Source organism: Acyrthosiphon pisum, chromosome X (assembly GCF_005508785.2).
Source record: "Acyrthosiphon pisum isolate AL4f chromosome X, pea_aphid_22Mar2018_4r6ur, whole genome shotgun sequence".
Classification (NCBI taxonomy): Eukaryota; Metazoa; Arthropoda; class Insecta; order Hemiptera; family Aphididae; genus Acyrthosiphon; species Acyrthosiphon pisum.
In genome coordinates this window covers 61843959-61856604 of record NC_042493.1, presented here as the reverse complement: position 1 = coordinate 61856604, position 12646 = coordinate 61843959, and the positions used below count along the sequence as shown (strand labels likewise).

General features: G+C 27.0%; 1 protein-coding gene and 1 non-coding gene across 2 annotated transcripts in view; one reads left to right on the top strand and one right to left on the bottom strand.

The window, feature by feature from the left end:
* LOC100575745 (patronin) overlaps positions 1-5036 on the top strand; it is a 6168-nt gene extending 1132 nt beyond the window's left edge. Inside the window, exons 2-4 of the mRNA XM_003247376.3 lie at positions 3115-3295; positions 3425-3700; positions 4621-5036. Of these exons, the coding sequence (XP_003247424.1) occupies positions 3115-3295; positions 3425-3700; positions 4621-4765 (602 nt within the window). The 3' untranslated portion in view covers positions 4766-5036. The remainder of the gene's footprint in view (positions 1-3114; positions 3296-3424; positions 3701-4620) is intronic.
* Positions 5037-10004: 4968 nt separating this feature from the next.
* Positions 10005-10077, bottom strand: TRNAK-UUU. The gene has a single exon. It is a non-coding gene; the product is annotated as a tRNA-Lys (tRNA).
* Positions 10078-12646: the final 2569 nt, after the last annotated feature.

Below are 12646 nucleotides of genomic sequence, written 5' to 3'. Positions count from 1 at the left end.
AGAAAAAAAACTAAAAAAAAATGGAAAATAAAAATGTCCGTAAAGAGCTCAAAATACATCAAAATATTTTGAAAATGTTATGGTGTATAGAAGATGCTAAGATAAACAATCAGTCAAAATTTCATGTATCTACGGTAATTTTTTTTAAAGTTACACCAAAAACCAAATTCAATTTTGTGAAAAATCGATTTTGCGTAAAAATTCCCGTTTTTCCTTAATTTTTCTCTTGTTTTTCCCGGCGCTTTTGAAAACCACTGGGAAATTTAAATTTTGACCTCCCCAATGCACCAACGATATTCACTTTCCCATCGAACGAGATACTGAAGTCGAAAATCGAAGCATTATTTTGACTACTTATCGTGTACACAGACACAAAAAAAAATAAAAAAAAATAAAAAAATAAAAAAATAAAAAAATAAATAAAAAAATAAAAAAACACACATCATTGTAAAATCAATACATTCATCGTTCCACTCAGAATCTAAAAAGTACTTTATATTGTCAAATAATACTATTTTACCATTACTGTTGAAATGTATAATGATCATTAGACACCAGTAATATATATATATATATATATATATATATATATATCTGCAAGTACATAATCATATGATTGTGATTGTAATACTAAATTTCAAACCAACTATAAATGATTAAAATTAAAATGGTACTGCTGTAGCTTTAGGTATTTTGCCGTCCTATTCAAAAGGAAGTCCCTAATTATACACTTAATTTTAATGCTTGGTGTGGACCAATTGCACATTCCTTAAGCTGGCGGTCGGTACTACAATAATGTTTTTTTGTTTTTCTTGATCATAACTATGGCTCAAAACTTCATGGTTTTGTATATTTTTGGTAAATCAATGTTATTATACTATAAGTGTATTTTAAGATGTTATAAAGCTAAATACATTTTGTAATGCATTTTCCAGATATTATTTTTCTTTTAGTAGGTAATGCATATACTAATTATTATTTTGCATTATTTTAATTGTTTTGTAACTTTTGGTATGTGGCTACAAACTGCAAATAATTTAAGATTTTAAAAAATAAAAAAATAAATATAATTTATGTAGGTATAAAATAAATCTTGGTGTACCAATGATATATATATTTTTTTATGTTTAAAGCCAATTAAATATTTATTAGTTAAAACATAATTTTACTAGAAAACAAAGTATTTTATTTTAGTTTAATAAATGGATGCATATTTTTTTCATATTATACAATTTATGTAGGTATGAAATAAATGTTTGTGTATCAATGATATATATATTTTTTTATATATGAAGCCAATTAAATATTTATTCGTTAAAACATAATTTTACTAGAAAGCAAAGTATTTTTATTTTAGTTTAATAATTGGTTGCATATTTTTTTTATTTTGAAGTTCGTTAAGCCTTTATCTTGTTAAATATTTACAATACCATATTTTTTTTTTTTTTAATAATATTTAATAATCATATAATGTTATGTCTTTACTTGTAGGTTAGGATGTATGGTATAATAGCATGTTCCCAATAATTGATTTAATTTTGTTTCGTTTTTTAGGTATTGTTAAATTATGTCACTAACAAATAGGTCTTAGATGTTGTTGCATTTGCATGTTTTTTTTAATGCTCCTAATTGTTGCTAAGTAAGCTATACATGTTTATCGTTAGCAATGATAAAAATATTTAGTTGTAGTGCAATTTTTAGGATTTTGCCTGCTTTATAAATACATTTTTTATTAAATATGTTTGTTCGCTGGTCAAGTCTATCTTAAAATATATCAAAAATTGTTTTGTGTATAAAGATAATTTCAACTAATATTAATAGAACAAAATAGCAATATGTGTTTATATTTTATACATCATAATTCTATACATTCTTACAGAATGATTAGTTATTCGTTGTAATTAAAAATTAAATAAATAAATAAATAACAGCATAATTTTTGAGTTTGAGTGCAATAACATCCAAGCTTTAATGACTAATTACTGCATATTAATCACAACAATTAAAGGGCAATTGTTTCATATTATACTCTTCATCTCCTACCTGCCTATGTTCTTCAGGTTCTAAAAAATAAATAATTATAACGGTTCTGGATTATAATTTACAATTAAAGAACCTATTAATTGACTCTGTGTATAATACTCGCCGAAAAATGTGCATCCTTATAATATTAATTAATATAATATTTATGTTATCGTCAATGATGTAATTTAGTCTATATACTTATATCATAACATAAATGCCTAGCCAGTATCATCTAGGTCTAGGTATTAACATGCAATATAGAAGCAATGATTTCAGAAATCCATCATACGCCGAAATCTTAAAACTTGCACTTAATGGGTTACTGAAATAATCGCTTCAAATGTTTTGGTACTACATTTACAATCATGACTAAGAAATTCCTTTTATGTATAATACTGGTTGAAAATGTTTATAATTTGTTTAACAAAATATTTAATTTGGGTTAAAAATTGATATGACGTGCGTTGCACAGTGCACAGAAAAATTGATTGACTATGTAGGTAGTCAGTAGGTACTAATGTACTATTTTGTGCTATAGTGCGTGTGTACAAATATTATTAAAAAATAAGTTATTTGTTATCACTATTTAAATTGTGTGTAAATACTATATAGCTGATGTACCTATGATTTATTCGATTAATGGCTATATCTTGCGTAACACTGTACGATCTTCCATCTTTGATATATTACTGAACCTGAAAGTATGTTATTTTTTGTATGGTTTGATAAATTGATTTTACAACACAGATCCGTTTCTAATTCAATAAGCATTTTTATCAATTATAGCTAAAAAAAAGCTAGAATTATCTGCAATTACCTAGGAAATAATTGCCTGAAAATAATGAGTATTAGTTTTTTTTAGTAGTCAATATCGTATATAGTCAAATTCTATTAGAAATATTGTTATTTATTAGTCATGATTAGTTAATGCATTAACTCTTAATTAATTCTTTAATTTACGTCTTTGGCGATAACATATTATTATACACATGTGTATATGCATTTCTTTTTCGTCGCCCTTGTGTCATGCGGTTATTCTATGATATACCTTTTATAATATTAATATGTTTTATAAATATTAATTTGTAGGAGGTTCGAGCTGCGACCAAGACAGTATGCTGTACCGGTGTGGCGATACGGATTCAGGGCTAGGACGTGCTACACCTCCAAGGAGAGCCGCATCGCCATCTGGCCCAGGGTCTCTACCTGTCCGTAGAAAATTTGACGACGCAGCGAGCGAGAGTGGTGGTAGCGATTACAGTGGTCCCAGGTAAGCATAAGTTTTTATATAAGTTTTTACATAAGTTTTTTATATTCTATATAAGAAATGTGAAAGATACTGGTAAATACAATTCTTGTCTTAACCTAGTCTAACCGTTTTATTCCGTTTTCATTGCAGGCTCTACAAACAACCAGTGACCAAGTCCAACCGCGGTATCATATTGAACGCAGTCGAGTATTGTGTGTTCCCAGGCGTAGTGAACCGGGACGCCAAAAAGCGGGTACTCGAGGAGATCAACCGGTCCGAGGCTAGGCACTTCCTGGTATTGTTCCGGGACACGGGTTGCCAATTCCGTGCGTTATATCTGTACTACCCAGAGAGCGAGGAGGTTGCCAAACTTTACGGCACCGGTCCGCGGATAGTCACCGATCGCATGTTTGATAGGTTTTTCAAGTGAGTTGAATCGGAAAAATTTAATTAATAATAAATTATATTATTTGTTTAGAATAGTTCTCTGTGTAGTTGTTGACACTGTAGAAAATATTTTATTTAGGTAGGTATGAAAAAAAAAGCTCTGTAAAATCACTTCCCGAGTTCGGCAACGAATCTCAAATAAATTAATTTACTCTAATATATTCAGAGTGGGTATATTTTTTTATTTTAAAAAACCCTGAATATAATAGATTTACAATAATACAAATGTCACAGTTGAACAAGTGTTTTAATTTTTTTATTTATTAAAGTAAAGTTTTCCTGACATCGTCATCTAAACTTCATGTTATAAGAATAAAACAAGTGTTTAAAAGGTATTATATACAACTATACTAGTGTGATGTACTATAATATTTTACTTCAAGTAGGTGCTTGAAATTAAGTATATTTACAATACTGCATAATGATGTATTGATGTCTTACAACTGGTTAAGAAATGTATATTTCAAAACACGAAACAAGAAAGCCAGCGGATCTCAAGTACAAAGCAAATGTATGCCTGAAGGAAACGTACTTGCAAGTTATAGTTGTAAGAGGAGTGGGTTAATATTGTTTTGTAGTTGAAATGTACCAGCGTCAATTTCCATGTGATCCCCCCACCCCCTGGTATTGTGGTTAGAAATTGTCTCTAGGTAGGCCTATTATGCTTGAAAATATAGGGGATTTCTGCAACCCTCCACAAGATGCACTGACAATCCATGATTTTTTTTTTCATTACATTATGCATACATTATTTCTTAGAAAAAATTATGCCAATTACAATTAATAATTATGTAATACGCTGTTGTAATTGTCAACCGGAAATTAATTGTGTTAGCCCGAAAAACAAGCACGGCGTTATTATAATAAAATGCATTAATTTTGTCCCGTGGTTTTTACAGGTACAATTCAGGCGGCAAGTGTTTTTCACAAGTGCACACCAAACATCTGACTGTCACCATCGACGCGTTTACCATACACAACAGTTTGTGGCAGGGTAAAAAAGTGAACTATCCCAATAAAAAAGACATGACGCTAGTCGTTTGATGTAACACCGGAGCCACCGGCCCGGGCAGTCGTTGTCGTTTGTTTGTTTAAGTTGTATTATTATTATAATTATTTAGGATAATATATACCCGCCGTATGACTTATACGGTGTACGATATTATGTTGTTGTCCTGCCGCTTACTACACACCAAGCGCCCGTGATTTCTTAACAATTTTTGTTTAACACAAGTCTTAATTATTTCGGCTATTGTCTAGCATGTAGTTATTAATGTTTAAAGAGTAAGAAGTAATTATAGCCGAATAATATCTACTACCTACCTACCTTTTAATATAATATATATTTATATAAATATTAATATATATTAAATAATACTATAATGATTTAAATTTTAATCCTCGCGGAAATAAAAAAAATTATGTATTGTTGAAAAGAAATATTATTTTGTATGCATTTACAACCCCTATTTGTATTAATTGTTGTCTTATTAAGGATTTTTTTTATAATCTGTACGTCCGTTGTGATTTATTAAAATTGTATTATTAAGAATATTATAACTAACATTTGGATATTTTTTACTCAAACCACATGTTGCGTTCTGGTTTACCTATATATTTATATATACATATTGTGTGAGTGTGTTGCAATAGTATTTTTGTGTATGCATTTTTAAGAAAATTAAAAAAAATTTAATAATTTTTTTCTTTTAAATATTTACATATTTTATGTATATTGTGGTAAATAAAATCGCCTAAACCAACGATTTTCATTCAGTTTTTAATATTAGGCGATGGCGCTATATTAGCATTCGGTAAATAATTGTTTTTTTCGATATAATTTATTTTTTGAAGAACAAAATAGGTTTGATCATTTATATTAATGTTATATTAAATTGTATATTAAAACGTGTCCATCTACTTATGTCTTATCTTATTGTCTATGAGATATGATTTTTGCGCATATCGAACTATCGTTGCTTCGTACAAAATATGTGAAAATGCGCGTATTCACGAGCTTCATTGTAACTTTGTCTTTTGTTTTTACTTAATTAAAAACATTGAATATAAGTATAGGTTTAAACATTACACGCGCAACTTCTCCTTAATATTTGCATCGGAGTGTTTGTATGTTATGGTTATTGAGTAAAATATTTTATAACGGTCAGTCTTATAAATTAAAGAACACACAATAATAATTTTTAATCAAAATAAATGAAAAAAAAAAAAAATAGAATAACAAATAAACTAAAAAAAATATGTTAAAACACAATTTATTATTATTTAATATTATTAAATTATATTATTCCCAAAAATGATTAATACCAAAAAAAATAAATGCTTAACGTCTTCATATATAATGTTAGTAACCAACTAAACTTGATTTATTTATTTAGTATAATAGTTTATTTTTATTCATTTTAAGATTATATTCTAAGATCTGTTTTGTTAACAATTTGTGCCAATTTGTAAACATTAGTATTTTTTATGTTTTTCCTTTTTTCTTTTTTTAAAACTATTTTTACTATTTTTCTTGTCGTTTAGTCTTATTACAACTACAACTATTACTACTACTACTACTATTTTATTACATCTTTCCTTTGAATTTATGTGTATATTTATATATACATAAATCATTGATTATTATTTCTACATGTTAAATATTGTTTCATCTCTAAACGATAATATATATTATTATATATTATTATGTAAAGCTATCAGAACGGTGCGGTTGGTAATTGTTCTGTTCAGTTTTATTTTTTTATTTTATTTTTTTATTATTTATTTATTATTTTTTTTTTTTATCATTATTATTATTTTATATATATATATATAATATATATTATAAATAATATGTTTATGTATGTATATTTATTAATTTTTAGCCATAGTCTTAGAGAAACTGACGAAAATGCCGATTGAAAAAAAAAGATTGTTTATTGTTTACAACAGGTACTTTTTAATATTTGTAATAATAATAATAATAATAATAATAATAGTAATAATTATTATTTTAATACATTGATTATGTTCACTAAAAACCATTCATTAACAGCGTTACACCCAATGAATATAAAATACTATATTATATTATTATATATGTTGTGTTGTTAACTTACGATTAAATTGTGATAATATACTAAGCTTTTTTTCTTTCTCTTTTTCGTATTCAATTAATTCCTTTGTAGTACCAACTTATAACATAATAGTATTATACTATAGGCGCAACTAGAACTTATATTTTGGGAGTGGGACTAAAAGTATCAAACACAAAATTTAAAGATTCATTATTTTTCATTTGGGATGGCTATGGAAATATTAGAGGCTAAGCTCCCCATCCCCCTCTTCTAGTTGTGTCAATGATAGTATAATAACTATCACAGTTTAATATGTTCTTTATTCTATGGTTTACCTAGTATAATAATTAGTGGTTTGCCGACATGGCTATGCTTCAGTGATCATATTTTTTTTTCACCTTGTCATGTCTGAGATTTAAGTGAATAATGCAATAAACACAAATACTTTTAACACTTGCTTAAATGTCTTCTGTCTAAAATGATGACCAATTTATGTCAACAATATTTACTAACAATTTTAGATTACAGCCTTATTTTAACCATATATTATTTATAATCTCTGACCTCTGTGTTTATCCATGTATAAAAACAGAATATTGTGGTATTTGTACATTTAGGAGATGTCTTAATATATTATGTCTTGTGATGTACTTGAATAAAAGTATTTAAATACTTTTTAACTAGGTACTCTTAAAGTATTTTTTTTTTTTAAATACTTCGACATTCATTTATTTTATATAATTTTAAAAAGTATTCACTATTTCAATTTAATCACATTAAAATAAAAATGCCCAATAATGGATATTTGCATGTTCATAACATTAAATTCCAGCGGTTCTCAAACTTCTTTTTCGTGTATCACTGAAGTATATTAATCAGTGATGAGTGATGACCACTAATGATTAAAAATAGAATGATACATTTTTGTATACATAGTTATAACGAGTGTTGTGACACTAGTTTCGGAATATATAAGTGCTACGTGAAGTTATCCCTTCCTCAGATCCACCCCTAATAAGTAATAACTCATTTGTTTTTGACTCGTACTGCAATAGATGTTTCACATTTCAGTATTTCACCAATTTTTTATAGTACCTATATTTAACTATAAATATATTATTATGTAATTTATGTTTATATACTAATAACGGTCTAATCGTTCACCTATAACTTCGTGTCTACGTAGTATGTGATGCGTGAACAATGCGTGGGTGAAAGCCGAAAGGTTACCTTTCGGCCGTATAACGCCGTGACTATTTCTCAGAAACCAATATTATATACAATATTGTAGGTATACCGTACTTCTGTTAATTGTTGCCGAGGGGTGGTTGTAAAATCTCTCGAGTCTGTAATAACTTTGTTTGTATATAATATAGTCTAATATGAATATACAATTTTAAAAAAGTCAAGCTTATAAATTATAGAAGATAATAAAAAAAAATATATAATTCCTTCAGATAAACACTGCAGAGGCAGACTGCGGACTGATCTGCCCGAAAATGTAGCGGTCCACGTATTTTTTAATTGACACAATTGTAACAATATTTAATTTGCATAAGCAACATTTATTCTATAGAGTAGGTATAGGTACCTACAATTTCTAAAAGAATTGACAACAAGTATAAGTAATAAGTTATAAGTTAAAACTAATCTCCATATTTGACGTATTAATGTATTATTGATAACTGATAGAAATCAGGGGAAGATTTAGAATCTATAAGGCTCTTCAAAAGTTCACCGTCCCTTAAAAAAATTATTCCATTAGAGTAGCAGTGGCTATATACACTAATATTGCAGGGTCAGGGTGTAACAGAAAGACCTGAAAAATAACAATCAACAATTTTATCATGAAACACTAATTTTTTCTAAAAGTATCAGGGTTTTTGAAAATATTTTTTTACATAGTTTATTTCAAGTTGTTAAAAAACCACGTTTTTATTAAAAGGTTAAGTCTTTAAATATTTTTTATCCTCATATTTTTTTTAAGTTTATACTTTTTTGAATGACAATATAGAGTTTTAATTTCTTACTCCAAAATAAAATATTTTTCTGCTGTTAACTGTTTAGAATTTAGAAATTATTTTAGTTAACAGCTAGCCATAAATGTACAATGACGGTATTGGGTATACTATATGTCTGTATACCTTGTTATAGTTATAAATTATACTTATGATCTATGAACACATTGTAAAGATACTTCGCCACATTGCGTGAAAACTTTTGACTGATTGAGTATAAATAATAAATGCAAATTGTATAAAAAATAAAAACCGTCTAAAAGTGATTATTATACCTACGTGGCTACGCAATAATAATAAATGTCCGGATATGAATAAAAATTTGGCTTTACGACTATACTGGTAGTAATAATAATAAACAATATACCTACCTAATAACCTATCTAACCTTTTACGAGACGTCTTCGAAAATAAAAACTGAACATTTTATTCAAAATACTACTTGGCTTTAAAAACACGTCTCCAATCTCAATATTTATAATTATATGCGTCACGCGTAATTTCTTCATGTTTATAATAAGCAACGAAATATTTTCAAAGATCGATTATAGCATGTCAACCTTCTCTGTAACACACGTGCGTGTGCACAATAATGGTGCAGTGAATGAAAACAATTTTTATTATACCTGAAATTGAAAAATGTGTAATAATATTTTTTAATTAAGACGTATAACATGTAAATATAAGTATAATTTATAAAACAAAGTTTACGTTTAAAATCAAATTAACTTTCTGTGTTTAAAGATAAAAAAAAGTTACTAACAGATTATTGAAGAAAAGAAAAAAAATTGCAAAAAAAGATTCGCCCGGATAAAACGTTTCTAAGCGGAAAATAAAATTAAAAATTGTGTGAATTTTTACTTTTTAACTTTCATGATTTTGATAAATGTTGTAAACATTTTAACTTTAAACGCTTCTAAAATAAATGTAACTATGTATTTTGTATTATATTTTTAAATTGTGATATGAACGATTCGAGGTTGAAGTATTATTATTTTTCTGATATAATACCTGGGTATTAAGAAACACGTCATCATTGTTACGTTCAGAATTTTTTAATAGTAAATATACCTGTAAAAAAACAAATTTTGAATTGGACACTGGAAACTGGACTAACTGGACACTTAAAAAATGATTTAATAAAATAGTATCCAAATATAAAACGTCCGAAAAAAAACAAAAAAAATTCGCCCGGACAGGGACTCGAACCCTGGACCCTTAGGTTAAAAGCCTAATGCTCTACCGACTGAGCTATCCGGGCTGTGAGTATTTTGGTGAAAATGAACGTATGTTACTAGCTCACTAATTTCAGTCTGTCAGAACTACGCATCTTCGAAAACAAATTCAACAGTTTAACTTTGATTTCATAAATTAAAAATAAAATTATAAAGATTTTGCAAAATAATAACGAATAACAATTTTAGTTATTTTTTGTAATTTTATTATATTAATTAAACTTTCAAATTAAAATTAAAATTTGGACGAAATTAGATAGGTATTTAAACAAAGAAGAAAGATTTTAGTTTTGTGTTATATTTTAAAAATATTATTTGTGGATATTTGAAACTTCTAAAATATATTATTATTTACTATATATACAAGTATGATAATAAACAAATAATACCTAATCCAACTTAACCAGGCACTGTATTAATAGATAATAGTAATAACAATATAAATATAATATAAATATCTTAAGGGATAAAGGACTAACTGTCCCCACTCAAAATCGTTTTTCGTTTTCAATAATATTATATTATTATAACAATATCAATGAATTCAAACGTAATACCATCCATTATACAGTGACCCACTTTTATAAATAGTTGTAGCCTGACTGTACCATGTACGTCTGTACAGCAGAGCGTAATCCACTTGCTCCATTTTTATATGAATTTGAAGTTTAATTAAACTTATATAAAATCGAGAAAATGTTCAAATAATTTTATAACTAAACATTTACCAGAATCGAACATGTAATAAAAAGTTGCTCTATGTAGCTCTATGGTTGTTTATAGTTAAGAAATTCGCTAGACTTAACCGGTTTAAAATTATCCCACATTATCCCGCATTAATGAACCATGTAAATGATATGGTCCAAACATCCCGGTGCATTATTTTTCACACCGGTTTAGTCTAGCGAATTTCTAGACTGTTAACACAAAATCTAAAAAATATTTAATGACATTTTTTTATATAGCCAGTTTAAGTTCAAATTTTTAAATTTGGTTGAAATTAGATATTTAAACAAATTATAGTAATGTGAGCTATTTTTTTTAATTTAAAAATTTAATACTTGGGTACTTGAAACTCCACGTGGGACTGATAGTCCCCTGCGTTCGCCCAAATTTGGCCCTTGCCTATACCGGACTATACGGCTATGCCTATAGATATAGCTTATAAAAATTGTGCCCGAGTAGGTACTTATAATAATTGTGTGGGGGATTTTAGGATTTATATTAAATTACTGATACGAATACCTAACTCGTGATCAACGTTTCATGAATAGTGAATGGATAGGGATAGGTATCGATAAATCGGAATATCAATACATATAATTTTTGTTCGATATATCGTGATTAAATAACGTTAAAAACAATACGATAGCGATATTCAAAAAAATATCATTGAAGATTTATAATTTAAATATACATTATACGTGTAACCTGTGTATAAATCACAAATTTCATAAGTCTGTGGTATAAATATACGAGTATTCAAAGGTGGGCAAATTAATGATAATAGTTAACTTAAGTTAAGTTAAGAGGACACAAGATCGATAAGTCAAAAGTTAACAGTTAACAAATTATAAATTTAACTCGATAAGTTAAAAGTGATTATAGAAAAAAATATAAACTTAACTCAGTTAAAAAAAAGTTAATCAATTTTTTTTAATTAGTATGTAAATCACATAAAGAGTGAACGTGTTTTTCTAGTTTCTAATTTATAAATTATAAAAATTATTTTATTGAACTATTTTCATAATGTACACTGTATACCCTTTTACTTTTACTTTACTATTTTACTAATTTAAACTATACTCATCTCAAATTAATAATTTAACAAATATATTTTTTTATATCGTATAGCAATTGAATGCCATAATACGTTAAGATGAATACATGACCTTCATATATAGGTATTATAAGTTATATTACATTAAAACATATTAACAATTGTCAATTTGTAATTTAAAATTATTAATCAATTTATAATTGCAACTCGCATAATACCTATATAATTTACAACTTAATAAAATATATAAATATACATAAATTATGTTATCAAAATAAAGAACAGAAATGTTTGTGTTTTTGTATTGGGATATTTTTATTTTTTACTTATAATATATTAATATTTACGTATAAACGTATAAATTTCAAAATGTTTTTAACTTGATGGATTTTTTTAAAATCAAATGAAAAAAGCTAAGTTATTTTAACTGTAAATTAAACTAGTTAAGTTCATAAGATGATTAGAAAATAAACTAGCTTGTTAAGTTAAAAAGTTAAAAAAAAAATTAACTTTTTAACTAGTTCATGCATTTACATGGGCATGCCCACCTTTCCGAGTATTATAATATAACCAGCTGAACCCGTGCACTTCGTTGCCCATTAAATGTACCAACTATATGTGACTCAAACTTTGTTCAATTCGTTATTTAATATTCGGTGTATGGTTTCAAAATTAATCTTAACTTTTCCGTTGCCCGTAATAAAATTCTGATTTGCAGCAGTACATTATCAGGTTGGCAATCTACCTGCGGTAGATCGTGGACCCCGTGCTGTATGTACGTTAGTGTATGTTTAACTCTAAAGTATCAAAGTTAT